General features: G+C 39.6%; 1 protein-coding gene across 3 annotated transcripts; it reads right to left on the reverse strand.

The window, feature by feature from the left end:
• Positions 1 to 4,874: 4,874 nt before the first annotated feature.
• LOC133645677 (coiled-coil domain-containing protein 28B-like) lies at positions 4,875 to 14,354 on the reverse strand. Of its 3 annotated transcripts, XM_062040531.1 has the most exons (7): positions 14,178 to 14,352; positions 13,766 to 14,067; positions 8,910 to 9,173; positions 8,611 to 8,780; positions 6,928 to 7,082; positions 5,439 to 5,461; positions 4,875 to 5,359 (listed from the first exon to the last, which is right to left on the reverse strand). In XM_062040531.1, exons 3-7 carry the CDS (start codon positions 9,143 to 9,145, stop codon positions 5,305 to 5,307), a joined length of 639 nt encoding a protein of 212 aa, XP_061896515.1. In that variant the 5' UTR covers positions 9,146 to 9,173; positions 13,766 to 14,067; positions 14,178 to 14,352; the 3' UTR covers positions 4,875 to 5,304. The 3 variants fall into 3 exon arrangements, with proteins under 3 accessions (XP_061896515.1, XP_061896517.1, XP_061896516.1); XM_062040533.1 differs by having other exon boundaries at positions 8,910 to 9,163; positions 13,766 to 14,354; XM_062040532.1 differs by having other exon boundaries at positions 8,910 to 9,186; positions 13,766 to 14,354.
• Between the last annotated feature and the right edge of the window lie 1,920 nt (positions 14,355 to 16,274).

The following is a 16,274-nucleotide window of genomic DNA, read 5'->3' on the forward strand; positions in this document are numbered from 1 at the left end:
GCTTTGTGGGTTTTGAGCCCATTACTAGCCATACAGGTGAAAGTTTGGCTAACTGTGTCATGTCTGTGTTGGAAAATCTAGGGTTAGAGCTGTCAAATTGCAGGGGGCAGGCTTATGATAATGCCAGCAACATGTCAGGGAGGTATAATGGGTTGCAGGCTCACTTAAAGAAAAGCAACCCATTAATACACTATATTCCATGTGCAGCTCACTCTTTGAATTTGGTGGGAGTCAACAGCATTGACAGATGTGGAAATGAAGTCTCTAAGTATTTTGACTTGATTCAGTCTATTTACAACTTCACAACTGCATCCACACACCGATGGGACAGGGTATTTGGCAATTCCAACATAGATCTCACACTTAAAGCTTTATCCAACACGCGTTGGAGTTGCCGTGCAGAATCTACCAAAGCACTGTGGCAGAACTACAGTAAAATAAAAGCAGCACTACAGGTTATTTCCACTGATGACACAGAGAAACGAGACACACGAACTGAAGCTGACAGTCTAGTGCGGAAGCTGGATTCACTTGAGATGGCCTTCATGGCAGGCTTTTGGGACACTGTTCTGTCCAGATTTCAGGCCACAAGTCTGCAACTTCAAAAAGCAGACATGGACCTTGGTACAGCAGTTAGATTGCTGGAATCTCTGCGCACCTTTGTTCTCTCCCAAAGAGATCTATTTGATCATTTTGAGCAGAAAGCCTTAAACATGTTGGGTGGCACCCCATCTTACAGGGCTGAACGGACGAGGAAACGTAAAAAGTTTGCTGATGAATCAGCATCCCCAGATGTTGTGCTTGAGGGAAGGCAACTGTTTCAAATAGAGACATTTATTGCCTCTATTGATCAACTGAGTTCAAGCCTTAATCACCGTCTGGAGGCCTACAAACATCTGAACAATTTGTTCAGTGTCCTTTTCTCTTTGGATACAGAGTCCAATGCTTCAGTCCTTCACAAGGCCAAGATTCTCACTGAATCATACCCATCTGACCTCAATGAAAGTCTTGGACAGGAGCTTATACAGTTCAAATCTTTTATACAGCTCAACAACACTGATGAGGAGAGGACCCCTTCAGGACTGCTCAAAACAATAATACATTTTGGACTACAGCCTACGTTTCCTAATACATACATTGCGCTACAGATTTTTCTCACTCTACCGGTCAGTAACTGTGAGGGAGAACGCTCATTCTCTCTTTTGTCAAGAGTAAAAAATGAGCTGCGCACAAGAATGACTCAGAAAAGATTAAATGCGTTATCTCTAATGGCAATTGAGAGTGAGCTGACAAGAGAGTTGGACTTCAATGATGTGGTGGATGATTTTGCAAAATTGAAAGCACGAAAGAAACCCCTTGCTTAAAGGTGCACTGTGTAAGATTTTTAGGTTATTTCCAGAATTCACCCATTCACTAATGTTAGGCTACCTGTTTTCATGAATACTTACCACCACCATAAAATTCTAAGTATCCATTATGACTTGGAGAATTGCACTTTTGCCATTTCTGGGAAGTGTCACCTGGATTGTGAAGATAGGATTGACTTTAGGCAGAAGCTTGGTGCTTTCTCTGGCAAACTGAACCTCAAGCTTCATTCTCTGCAGCTTTGCATTCTTGTGCAGACTTTCATCCACAAGGAACTTTTCAACTTCCCCACTATCGTGAAGGGGCCATCAAAAGATTTCAGTGTGTCCAGCATGTCTAGTCTCTTACTCTCCTTTCTTTGAGCCATCTCTTGTTTCTCATCTGCCCTACTCTCGAATTTTGCCTTCATGAATTTACTCCAGTTGAGTTCAACCTCCCTTTTTGCTTGTGCTGCTGCCTTGAAACCTCTGAAGCTCCTGGCTCTTCTGTAAAATTATTGACCTATTGACTGCGTTCAGTGTGCCCAACTTCTTCAGTTTGTAGTCCACCTTGCCACATTGTCTCTCCATCCCAATGTTGTGCACAGGGGTGCCATCAATGTTACTAGCCTGTTCACTGACAGGGTCCATTGGGAAGGTCTCCTCATCCATCCTCTGCCTGGCCAGGACAGTCTTCAGATGGGGCAGCATGAGATCTGTCAGCTGCTTCACTTCATCCAAGTATTCGGCAGCCACGTCTGACACTGAGTTCAGGACATGTCCAGTGCCTGTCCAGCCACTATAGCATTCTTGGAAATGGGCTATCTTGACCTGCATGCAGCCCTTGTACCATGAACTGGCCTACACCTTTCTTTGTGGTGCTCTCCGATGCATGTTATCATTTTACCTTTCTCCTTCTCCTCAAGCTTAACCACAAATAGATACAGACTTTGAGCCTCAATTTGCTGCACAGCTGCCGTTATGCCAATGTGTTTTCCTAAGATATTATTTTATTTTTAATGATAGAAGGGAGGAAAAGGGGGCAAAAATCATGTCCGATTTAGTTTTTTGGGTGGGTTGGGGGGTTTATTTCATGATAGCTACCAACTTCCAATACATAATATCTCTCAAATGACCCAATGCACCATCACTGAAGTGGGCGTAATCATTTTCAAAAATGTTTATTTTTAGGCCATTTATCCCCTCCCCGTGTGTCTGTGTGAAACCTGTGCTTGTCAGTGTCTGTGTGGTATACCTAATAGTGTGTGTGCAGTATGTGCACTCTTCTGTACAGTACAGTGTGCATGTCTGTTCACAGTATACAGTATTTCTTGCATAGTGCGTGCGTGTGTGTGCGCCCACACGCGCGGGGGGTTGAGGGGCCAAGACCATGTCAGGCCCAGGGGGCCAAAATTTCTTAATCCGCCCCTGGCCGCGCGCATAATGATTGAGTTTCCCACATGCATTACACGAGACGCCTTTTGCCGGGCATGCTGATTGTCCTCCCTGGTGAGGAAATGTGCCCCCACAATTCCTGCATGTTGTTTTTGATTGTTGTTGTTGTTGTTGTGCACTGTTCATCTTTGATCTTTGGGGCAGCGAGCCTGTCCATCTTTTGTTGCTTGTGCTAGCTATGGCTGCAATCTCTCCCGTGTTATTTTTGTTTTCCATGCCAGAAGGTTGAAATTCAGACGTTTCGAATGCCCTGGCAAGATCCAGTAGGTCTTTGAGGGTCATCCTAGGGTCTCTTAGTGCTCTCCTCCTGAGCCGTGACGACATGCAGCTGAGTATGATTTGTGATTTTATTTCTTTATTTTCGTCATTGAATTCACAGTTTTGGGCCAGTTTCCTGAGTCTGGTATGGAATGCATCCATTGTTTCTCCCTCGTTTTGTTTTGCTTGTCTAAACGTGTAGATTTCAAACTCCACATTACGACTTGGGCTAAAGTATGCAGTGAGTAGCTCAACTGCTTTATCATAGTCCTTTGCCTCTCCTTTTTCAGTAAAAGTCTCAAAAATATCTTGCACTGGTTCCCCAGCATAATACAGTAGCATAGCAAGCTTTTACGTGTTGCATCCGTTATGGCTGCTGCAGTGAGAAACGTTTCAAAACGCAACATCCATTTCTTCCATTTTGAGGAGAGGGAGGAGGGTTCAGTGCTGATATCGAAGTGTGGGAATTGCGGGAGCCCAGCTAATGCCGCCATCTAGCTTGTGTTCGTTGTTATTTTTATTTAATTGTATTTATTTGAATCTCTCTTTCGTTCTGTCTGTAGTGCTGGTTAGCAGTGGAGTAGCATGTATGGTTGATTCAATGGTTTTCACTTACGGCCGATCAGCTTCGTAGCGTGTCATGATACGGTTCCGTGCAGTGAATGGGGCAGATCAAAATCAGTGGGTTCTTTCACAGCTTGTGCTCCGTATCCTCGTCGCCAATGTAGAAACGTGATATCCACTCTTGCTTTATAGAACTGTGTTTAATGAACACTTTCAAACATTAATCATACTCCGCTGTACGCTTTACCGGCATCGCTACCGCTCAATGTTGTGAACCTTTTTACTTCCGGGATCACGTGAGAGACTCGTGAACTCAGTCTCTTAAAGGGGCCGTGCCCATTTTCACAACATTACAATATTGTGTTATTTGTTCTCCTGCCTGTTGCTGTGTGCTGTTGTCTGCTGCTGGTAAGAACGGTTTGTGCTCCCACACCTGAGTCCTTCCTCGTTTGGCTCACCTGTGCTCCTACATATGCCTTCCCCCCTGCTCTGCTCAACCAAAATGCCCGCCACCTAGTGACAAAAGAAAGTAATGCCAACACAAAAATAAAGATGCCTTAAATGGCTCCTACACCACTCGTATAACTAAAGAAGTTGAACAAATGACAACTGACTGCATCTGAAGTAAACACGCTGCACCTTAGTTACATAAATCACAATACAAAAAAATTAACTGCCAAAAGGGGGAGGACTTTAAGGAGTGCCTTGAGGAACGCCTCAGTTATTTAAATCATAAGTTTGGCCCCCAGTGTTCTATGTTGGCTCGTAAGGTTAAAATGTCAATGCAGGGATCTGCCAATGTGTTTGCAGTGGTCCAAGTTTCTCTATTTAACAGCAACACTAATGTTTTTAGGAATTATCTGTAAAAATGTTCATCTCCCAAATTTTGAACAGAACTCAGGGGCCGGTGTGGTGTCATATACGAGCTGGATTTGGCCCCCGGGCCGTCAGTTGGATAGCACTGCTTTATGACGGTTAGGAAAAGGAATAAATGTTAGCATAAAAAAAAATTTAATTGCAATAGTATAGGAATCAATTCCTAAGTAGAAAATTCAGAATCAGCGGGAACATTATATAACGCCGAAGCAAAGACATTGAGTATGTATATATATCATTATATAAACATGCTATTCATTATATTTGATTGTGAATTTCTAATACAGCTCTAGTATTGGAAGAGTGATCTTTATTTGTCACATGTACAGTAAAATCCGTCGCCATAGACAACAGTAACACAATATGCTAAATATTGCCTTGTAGTTCTGTTTTTTAAATCCCAGTTATGTTTATAAAGCGAGATTCCTCTGCCAGTACTAACTTCAAAGTATTGTCTAGGAACACATTTCATATTGAACATGATCTCACAGATGCAATTCAATAACATTTGGAAATAGCTGCCATTTTTTTATATCCAGAAAAAAATCCTTGTAAAAATAATTCGAAGATTCCGCACATTTCTAGGTACAATTCTAGACACTGTCCTCTTGCTTTAAAATCTCAGCAGAGATTTTTAAATGTATCATACAACAAATGAATGTCTGTTCCTCATTTTGCATTGCAAAATAGATTGAAGAAGAAGAAATGCATTCAACTGGTTTGTTCCTACGTGTCCATTGTGTTACAAGGGCGGCTGTGGGGAGGATCGCCATGGCAACCTGTTCTGCAGGGATTTCTGCGTCCTCCATCAGGGAGCAGATGTCTTGGGCAGTTCCTGGTTCTCAGCCAAGTGGAGCTTTTGTCTGAACATTCGCATGTTAAATATTCAAACCTCATTCATGAATTTTTAGATGGAAATGAAACAAAACAAGAAAAGGATACATGGAGGTGCTGAGCTCCTCCAACTGTGGCAGAAGGAAAAAACTAAAGTTAGACAGGACTATAAGTTGGCACCAAACTGATGATTCAATGTGCTTGCTCAGCAATATTTCAATCATCTGATCCGACTATGCTTAATAAAACCACTGACACTAATATGGAATAACAAGCGCTCCTCCATAGTGTTTTTCAGCTCTGGGTAAATATTTAATGAGCTTCCCGTGACAGCCTAATTGTTTTTCCTAGCAGGAATATTTATACATTTATTTTCTGACCAGAGTGGAACATCCCGTAAATGGAAATGACAAGACAACAATATATACAGTAAGAAGGGGATTAATTGGATGATGCACTTTCCACTGTAGCTACCAAATGGCAGTTGACTGTTGAATATCTTAACATGTGTTTTTATTATTGTTATTATTATCAATATTGTAAAGTCTGCATATACAATTATTGAAAATCAATCAGTAATTTCTCAGACTTTTATAGGATTAATAAACTCTGCTTTTTACTCCTTTCTTGACGTGTTGAACTGTGATGTAAACCGATAATCATGTTGGAAAAATCTAAACCATTACCTTTATCATAGTAAGACAAAAATATTGTTAGTTAAAAATACCAAGTAATATATTTTGAATGCTGATGATATGGAAGTAAATCGGACCTGGCGTTGACATACAGTAAAGAGGTGACGTGCTTACTAGGGCTGCGAATTTTTGGGTGTCCCACGATTCGATTCAATATCGATTCTTGGGGTCACGATTCGATTCAAAATCTTTTTTTTTTTTCGATTCAACGCGATTCTTGATTCACAAACGATATTTTCCCGATTCAAAAGGATTCTCTATTCATTCGATACATAGGATTTCAGCAGGATCTACCCCAGTCTGCTGACATGCAAGCAGAGTAGTAGATTTTTGTAAAAAGCTTTTATAATTGTAAAGGACTATGTTTTATCAACTGATTGCAATAATGTACATTTGTTTTAACTATTAAATGAACCAAAAATATGACTTATTTTATCTTTGTGAAAATATTGGACACAGTGTGTTGTCAAGCTTATGAGATGTGATGCAAGTGTAAGCCACTGTGACACTATTTTTCTTTTTTAATTTCTTATAAATGTCTAATGATAATGTCAATGAGAGATTTTTAATCACTGCTATGTTGAAATTTTAACTAATATTGATACTGTTGTTGATAATATTCATTTTTGTTTCATTACTTTTGGTTTGTTCTGTGTCGTGTTTGTGTCTCCTCTCAATTGCTCTGTTATTGCAGTTCTGAGTGTTGCTGGGTCGGGTTTGGTTTTGGAGTTGGATTGCATTGTTATGGTATTGCTGTGTATTGTTTTGTTGGATTGGTTAATTTAAAAAAATAAATAGATAAAAAATAGATTTTTTAAAAATGAGAAGCGATTCTGAATCGCACAACGTGAGAATCGCGATTCGAATTCGAATCGATTTTTTCCCACACCCCTAGTGCTTACATTGCACAGCAGGTGTTCCAGGTTGTGGTCAGAGGCGCACTTCCTCTGGTCCTCCGAGAGCTCCTCCACATGGCTGTCCAGGCTGAAGTGAAGTCGCGCCAACTTCTCCTGCATCTCACGCACGTGCTCCAGCTGCTCGAAGGAACACACCTTACCTGCGACACAAGACAGAAACTCTTGACATCACGTCATTTTTTATGTCGTCATGTATTGTGTCATCAAATATATCACCTCATATATTATCTCATCACATAGTAGTCGTCCTATATTATATTATATTATTTCATCCCATGTCGTCATATTTGTCGTTCTATGTTGCTTGGTCGTCATACATGATGTTGTCACATATTAGTTGTCCTATATTATATTACTTCATACATCATATTGTCTTACATATCGTCCTACATTATATCAGCATATATAATGTCCTAAATTATATTAAGTCATATGTTACATCATAATATACTATATCACATCATATATAATGTAATTTATATGTCATCATTTAATATGTCGTTATATATTATATTACTTCATGTACTGTAATATATCCTATTTCTCATATATTATCATAATATTATATCACACCATATATATATATAATGTAGTCATATATTATGAATTGGAAGTGAAGTGAATTATATTTCTATAGCGCTTTTCTCTAGTGACTCAAAGCGCTTTTACATAGTGAAACCCAATATCTAAGTTACATTTAAACCAGTGTGGGTGGCACTGTGAACAGGTAGGTAATGTGTATTGCCCAAGGACACAACGGCAGTGACTCGAAACCTGGAACCCTCAAGTTGCTGGCACGGCCAGTCTACCAACCGGTAGAGTGGCCAGTTTCCTTCGAGATAGGCTCCAGGACCTCCCGCGACCCCGGAAGGGACAAGCGGTAGAAAATGGATGGATGGATGGATATTACATCGTGAAATATCCTGTCATATCATGTCATGATATATTGTCATCACATAGTAGTTGTAATATATTATGTTGTCATATACTATGTATATCACATATATTAGTTATCCTACATTATGTCATCATATATTAGTTTTCCTATATTGTCATATATTACTTCATTTTATGTCACCATATATTGTCCTAACTTCATTATCTTCCTACATTATTATATGGTCATGTTTTTTAGTGAAATACTATATCATCATATGTTATGTTATCTGATATCATTTAACGTCATATGTTAAAGTTAAAGTACCAATGATTGTCACACACACACTAGGTGTGGTGAAATTTGTCCTCTGCATTTGACCCATCCCCTTGAGCACCCCCTGGGAGGTGAGGGGAGCAGTGGGCAGCAGCGGTGCCGCGCCCGGGAATCATTTTTGGTGATTTAACCCACAATTCCAACCCTTGATGCTGAGTGCCAAGCAGGGAGGTAATGGCTCCCATTTTTATAGTCTTTGGTATGACTCGGCCGGGGTTTGAACTCACAACCTACCAATCTCAGGCCACTGAGTAGGTGGCCTAGTGGTTACATCACATCATTTATTGTCATCATATACTATTTCATTCATATGTTATCATTTTTTATGTTATATTCATATTACGTCATACATCATATAACGCCATTCATTATGTTGTCATGTATTACATCACGCCATAGGTTATATAATGTCCTATATTAGGTCATATACCACTGTCCGTACAGTGAGCATTTACCAAACGCCTGCAGTTTCCCCGAGTGAAAGTCGTTGAGGAGGTTTAGGAGGCCTCCCTCCATCTCTCTCACATCAGACACATCTGTAAGGAAGGAGTGCTGCAGCGGCGAGGACTGGACCACTTTACTGGGCCCTGCGGGCTGGGGGGCCCGGGGCTTCTCCTTATGAGTCCTGTTAAGAAAGTAATCATAGAAAAATAATAATATGGTGCTGCATGAGTGCGGCCTGCAATGAGGGCAAAGTACCACACCCGCATAAAACCTGCACACAAGCATGCTGTGTTAAACAGGGCTCATCTACCTGGCGGTCTTCGGTGGAGCGACGACACCAGCAAACACCTCTTTGGGCTGACCTGCCGCCCCCACTGACCTTTTGTACTTCCCTCGGTTTTTCGGGGACGGCGGCTGCGGCAGGCCGAGAGAGAAGGTGGCGCTTTTGCTGGCTGGCAGGGCAGAGAGCTTGCGTGGGTTGATGGGCGGAGGAGGGGGCTGCGGGAGGGACACCTTGGGGCTGCGCTTCTTGCGCTTGTCCTCCATCACCGACGTCACGTCTTCCTGTGGAGCTCTGATATTGAAATCTGGATTTAAAATTGTTTTTTTTTACCACACACAAACATACCTGAAAGGAAAAGTGGTCTTATATCCAGGGTGGTCTTACAGTCAGATCAATATGGGAAATGTTAAAACACAGTTCAGTCTGATACAAGAGCCAAGGTTTCCCAACATTTATTTATTTATGAACAATTACATTTGGACCACCACAGAAGGATTTGAGGTGCATTTTTGGTTGATTAAGTGCGTTTGTCCTTCCAACCCTGTACAGCAGATGGCATGGTAACTCTGTTTAACCTCTTACGCACATACCACAGCTCACTTGCTCATGCATTAGAACAGTGTTTCTTAACCATGGGGCCCCCAAAAAAGATCTGTTTCTCAGCTGTGGTCTGTATGGGCCGCAGCGGTACTCAGTTGTAATCAGTGTTGGGACTAACGCGTTACTTTGTAATGCGTTACTGTAACGCGTTACTGTAACGCCGTTAGTTTCGGCGGTAACTAGTAATCTAACGCGTTATTTTTTATATTCAGTAACTCAGTTACCGTTACTACATGATGCGTTACTGCGTTATTTTACGTTACTTTTTATGTAGTATAAAGTGTGTTTTATCGGAGCGCTTCAGTGTCGTAGTTCTGATTCTTCTTGTGTCTCAAGCCGAGGAAGAGAGACCTGCGCTCTGTGTGTGTCTGGGTGTGGGTGTGAGTGGGGGGGGCGTGTCTGATCATGGCGGAGCCAGAAGTCGAGTTTGTTAACATGTAGATATTTTCACTACTTTTCTTTTGTCGAGCACAAAGAAAAGAACATTTTAGTTAAATGTAAATTGTGCTTTGGATCAAAGATCCCATCTACTGCCCAAAACAGCAATTCAAATCTGCTGAAACAAGCTACATAAGCAACATGCTTCGACGTAGCTAGTAAAGAGAGACAGAGACTCCGATGCCACTTTCCCTCCACCACCACCACTTAAGGATTAACTCTGCCTCTGCTCATCATTCAGCACTGAAGGTACACACTCTGTCAATCAATGTTCCCTCTAATTGTTCATGTGTGTGAGCAAACGCAAAAACTCCCTGAGCATTCAGTGGAGCCCATGTGAGCAACATCAGACATGCACACCGTGGCTAAACCAGCAGCACACCTGTCCCAAACCTGACTAAATAACAAGTTACATCTCCATCCACCCATCCATTTTATACCGCTTGTCCCTTTTGGGGTCACGGGGGTGCTGGAGCCTATCTCAGCTGCATTCGGGCGGAAGGCGGGGTACACCCTGGACAAGTCCCCACCTCATCGCAGGGCCAACACAGATAGACAGACAACATTCTCTTATTATTATAATCAAATGACAGCAGTCATTTCTATTTCTTAATATAAGTGTTTAGGCCCACTTACAATGACAATAACAACAAATATTGTTTTTCATGAACTGTGTACTTTTATTGTTTGTCCGGGTGGAGGTCCTGCTTTGGAAATAATTTGTACCCCTTTCAGACATTGCATTTAGTTCCCAATAAAACATTCACATGTTGCACAATGAGATGTAAGCAGGGGATCATGTGTACATTCCTGCAACTTCCTGTTTGTAAAAAATATATTTTTATTAGTATGTATTTAATATACTAACAGCATTTAATGATTAATATTTATAAATTAAGATTCCTAATAAATGACACTAGAATAAGCACACATTTGATTGGTAAATCATAGTGTAACGACCTGGAATGACACTTTATGTGTGGTGTTGGAGTTGTCCGACTTTTTGTGTGGCTGTAAACGCATCACTGGCTAAGTGCCATATGTGCATGTGTTGGCGCAAGTGAGAAAGAGCGAGCGGCTGCTGTTCATATAACAAAGTTGCTTTTGGTCTGGTTTGTACTGCAGAAAATGACCACTTTTGCTAGATATAATTTTTTTTACTAATGTTTTGGAGATCTGTTTATGGCCGACAATAAAGAGTTTTGCTCAGTAAAGTGATGGATGGAATCCATGTCCTCAAAACGTCTCGACAGACGTTACAATATTTGAACAATGATGACGAAAAGTGTTTTCTCTGTCGTGTCCGTGTGTCGAATATTGTTATGCGCTTATTTTTTTATTTGATTTTGTGCGTGGCATAGATTTGCCGTGCGCAGAGGACGCTTGAGCAGTGCGCAATTGCACCTTAGAAAGAACGTTGCTGTCAATTCTCATATATACTCTTTCATTCTAGACTTCTAGAGTGTTTGATTATCACATCACTCTAAATGTATAGACTATAAAGTTCACAAACATAAAGAGGGATCCTAGTGGGCCAGGCCAATCTTTCCTTATCTCTAAAGTAAAACTGGGGAAATGTGTAGAGTGTTCTGGGCTTCAGACATGATTTTGTGTCAGAATTCCTTGAGGAAAAAATGCCTGGTTAGGCTTTGTGTATGTAGTGTGTGCCTTTCTTGCTTTACAGCTATGCTGTTATTATGCATGGTTTGTTACATATGTATGTTATGTTGCAGCTATTTAAAATAGTTTTGTCAATTTGTTTTGGCTAGAAACAAATTGGCCTTTGTAACATATCTTTGTCTTTGTGTGTTGTATGTAGACCACATTGCTTAGCAGAGTTCAGTGATGCAAATGCATGTCAAGTTGATCAACAGATTGTATTATTCTCCAGTGCAATAAAAGTACTGACATGAAGGCTAAAAGGGCATTAATGGGAGCTTTAAAAAAAATAAGTAACTAAATAGTTACTTTTCACAGTAACGCATTACTTTTTGGTTTAAGTAACTGAGTTAGTAACTCAGTTACTTTTGAAATGAAGTAACTAGTAACTGTAACTAGTTACTGGTTTTCAGTAACTAACCCAACACTGGTTGTAATACACTTTTACACCACTTGTGGCAGTAATGACAATATCAAACAGAAGAAGCCTGGAGCTAAAGTCATAGAGAAGTTTCTTAAGCGCAAAAATTATAACTAATGTGGTGAAGCTCTATTTTAATTTGCACTTTCATTTTATTGACTATTCAGTTAAGAAATATTCATCATCAATTTGGTTTATTTCAGCACAACATAATTGGACATAAATATATGTTTATGAGTCCCTTCTTTTGCAGTATATTTGGTTAGTACTTATTTTTCTAATCAGCCTGACCTAAGTCTAAGATTTATATGTTAAATAGATCATCTTTGTGATCAACACGTGGTTTCATATCAAACTGTAATTAGGTTAGATATAACTATTGAATACGATTAAAATCAGGAGTTAGATAACTAATTCAGTGTGAAAATTTGAGTGGGGTCAAAAAAGTTGAGAACCCCTGCATTAGAACACATCTGTTCATATACTGTATAACATGTACACCAGCCAGCGTTAAAATCAGTATGTGGATCCCAGAAAACATCATGAATATTTTTTTGGGGGGGGCCTTTTTTGAACAAAATTAACCTACACTTGTAAGTCAATAACTTCATGTTGTAATGTCACACATTTTGAATGACACAACTCAAAAACGGCAGTTTATTCGATCACACACAAACACAAACTTTTGTGTCATGGCTAATTTTGCAAATTAGATGATGATGGCATTCACCCCGCCTACCCTTTATGACCAACACCCCCCGAACCCAATTTCATGAAATACATTTAATTAATTGTATTTAATAAAAAAATTCAAAAGTAAAAAATACAAACAAAAGTCCAAACACATTTTTACGTGACGACCTCTAAGGAAGGCCACAGATGTTGCCGAAACCGTCAGGTACGAAAATAAGCACACAGACCTGGCTATAAGAATAACAAATTGCATAATTCTTTAAAGCCCTAATGAACTTAATTGGAAAAATGTGCAATACAGGCAGATCAACACCACTGCAAACTACATCTATATAGCACTTTTCATGCACGGGCAAGTGGCAACTCAAAGTGCTTTACAGAAAAAAAAGAAGAGATGAAAACATACAAGCATACACGCACACACATACAATAACAAAACATGGAAGAATAACTCAAATTAACACCATCTAAAAAATAAAAATGAAATAAAAAATACTCTGTGATATATAATAGGATATATGTAAAAATAAAATATAAATAATATTGATTAAATTGATTAAAATATAATATTGAGAGAATACTAGTATGAATAATAGCAATACATACAATAGAAAATATTAAAAGGTGTGTCTTTAACCTCCTTTTTTATAAATAACAACGGTCTTATTGTGATCAAAACAAAGCACTATTACTTCTGAATAGGCAGAATTAGTACATAAAAACCATGTGTGCTTCTATTTGCCACTGGAGTATTTCTGCACAGATAATTGTTGTGTTTTTGCTCCAGTTTTCTCCTTCATGCTAGTTGTGGGAGTTTATTTCGACAAGACGCTCAGGGCAATAACACTCACTGCATTGGCGCTGCTGTGATGTCGCCATTACAGTAGCTGCAGTCCCAGTAATAATAACGTTTAACCACAAACACACATGGCCACTTGACACACACGCAATTGGAACTTATTTCACAAAATATGCTTTGTGTCCTGGACTTATTACGCTGGAGTGTAACTGGCATTAAACAGAAATTCAATGCAAACATATATCGACCGCAAAAGAAACAAATGACACTTACCGAAACAGAAACAGACTGAAGAATTGACAGGTCGAAGAATTACATTTCTCACAATGTAATTTTCTACATTTATAAGTATAAAAAAATAACAAACACGCTGATTGTGTCTTTAGTTACAACGTCCCCGTCAATAATGTTATAGCGCGGCTGAGCTGAGCGACGCTCACTGCGCAGCCGCAGGCTTTATCCTCTTAAAGGGACAGTCCATGAAGTGGCCTAAATAACCCTGGTGTTTGTCTGACAGGTACAAAGAAACCTTTTGCGGTGACTTCGTGGCCCTCCGTAGTCGTTATCGAAAGCCACTGCAACGGAGCAAAGCTAGACTTATTACATAATTAGCCACTTGCTGGCCAAAGCAAATTACACAATAAAATTACTCCCGTATGAATTGTTTATGGCTCAGACTACGTACCTTCCAGGTAAAAACCGCTTACTCAGCGTTCAACTACATCAATGCTGATTGGTCAGTTCATTTAATTATTTTCCGGTTGCATTGTTCCTAACGCAGCTTTGTCCAAAGTGGGGCCCAGAGGGCATTTGCAGCTAAAAACACGCCGTCACGCCAATTTTCTTCCCATTACAAAAACCTTCCTACCCCCCATTTACTTCCGGGGTCATTTCAGCTTACGTCATTTCCTCTTACGTCTTTGACAGCGATCGATAGCACTTCGTTTGACTCTTTCTTATAATACAGCGTTAACAAAACATCTGTATTAATCGGACAAGTATTAATCTGACAAATTAATTTGAGGATATTCCTGACTGCACATTTGACTCGTGGACATATGCGGAAATTAATAACAGTGTACAATAAGTTAATTAATTATCAATCAACATTATTAAACTATATTAAAACTAAATTTATTTGTTAAATTCAGTTTTTTTTAGTTCTCTGTGTAAGTGAACTAAATTAAAATGACATTTATGTGCACATATGTACCTCAGTGAAGTCAGATGACCCGTGGTCAGACAAACGACAATATTTAGAATAACAACATAATAATAAAGACAAATCTTGGGTATTTCTTCAAGACTTTAAAATGAGGCAAAAAACTGCAATGTAAAATGTTTTTTTATTGTTTACAAATGTTTTGTTCCAAACATTGCACGAGCTGCACCTAAAGAATGGGGAACACAGATAAAGAACAAAGCGTCAATTATAATCACAAGTGGTGGTCACCTCAGAAGTAGACATGTTATAGTGAAAAGCTCTTAAACCACATCAAGGTACAAACCAATAAAGGTTATTAGATTATTATTTTTGAACCAGTTATTTTTCCCCCAGCTTACATATTTCTCCAATCATTTTTTTTTTATGGAGCAACATAGGTATGATACAATGTATTCACTTTTGTGTCATGGCATACCAGTACTGTATTCAGTTAATCTTTGATGATGCAGTCGATGGCCTGGACTGAGTTTCTGGATACCCTAAAGACTGGCTGAAGAATGCCCTGCAATAGGCCGCTCGCCTTGTCTGTCCAATAACAGAACCTCTGGCCATGCCTTTGGGGAAATTGAAGAAAAGCTCTTCAGATTACAGTTACTAATCCATCCATCCATTTTCTACCGCTTGTCCCTTTTTGGGGTCGCTGTAGCCTATCTCAGCTGCATTCGGGCGGAAGGCAGGGTACACCCTGGACAAGTCGCCACCTCATCACAGGCAGTTACTAATCATGATAAACAATACATCAGATATTTCAAGAAGTTGTCCTACCCTTCAATGCCAAAGCGCTCCATTAGAAGGACACACCACCAACGCCGGATTGAAAGCATGTCCAGCGAGAGCAGATATAACAACGAGTTCATTATTTTTACCTCTCTTATTTTGAAATCTTTTAAATATCTAAATACTTACCACACTGTAGTGAAAAGTAGTGTCCGTACAGAGCCAGAGGGAGTACTAAAAATAGAAAATAGTCATTTTTCTGAGCACATGTAATAATTGTGTAATGAAAAAAATATTTCTCTACTTTGTAATAATCTACTAAATTGATGAAAAGAGCCGTCAACATCAATACTGGAAATGTGATGGATAGGAATATCTCTGGAAGCAATAATTGCAACCAAATATTTTTGTAATTTGATACTGTGTTTCACATCATTGTGGGGGAAGTTTAACCTACTCTTCTTCTTTAAAAATGCTCAACTTACCATGAGCATGAAAACACCACAGTCATTCCCAGAGGTCTGGCGTGGGATCTCCTGGTAATACACATTAGCACCATGAAAATGTATACAGCCTTTGGGTTTACTACAAGACATTTATATTTTAAAGAGTAAACCTATTACCTGCATGTCTTTTCCAGTGAGCTCACTCCAGCTTCCTGGGACAATGTGCTGCGCAATGCTCCTGCAGTAAAAAAGCCAAATGTGAATAAAATAAAATGCAATAAGCCACTTGGCATATTAAAACATGAAGACAAATTGTAAATAAACAAGTGAAAATTCTATTAGAACACTGCCAAAGCATGAACAAAATCACGTTTCACCAGTACTGGTCCATGAC

This window comes from Entelurus aequoreus, linkage group LG03, assembly GCF_033978785.1.
Source record: "Entelurus aequoreus isolate RoL-2023_Sb linkage group LG03, RoL_Eaeq_v1.1, whole genome shotgun sequence".
Lineage (NCBI taxonomy): Eukaryota > Metazoa > Chordata > Actinopteri > Syngnathiformes > Syngnathidae > Entelurus > Entelurus aequoreus.

Bases quoted from the DNA above. Each gene is read 5' to 3' on its own strand.
- LOC133645677 (XM_062040533.1), bottom strand. From the start codon at position 9,145: ATGGAGGACAAGCGCAAGAAGCGCAGCCCCAAGGTGTCCCTCCCGCAG. The intron at 7,083-8,610 runs GTAAATGCTCAC...CTTGTGTCGCAG, and splicing joins GGGGAAACTGCAGGCGTTTG to GTAAGGTGTGTTCCTTCGAG. The intron at 5,462-6,927 runs GTAAGCACTAGG...CTTCTGCCACAG, and splicing joins TGGAACACCTGCTGTGCAAT to TTGGAGGAGCTCAGCACCTC.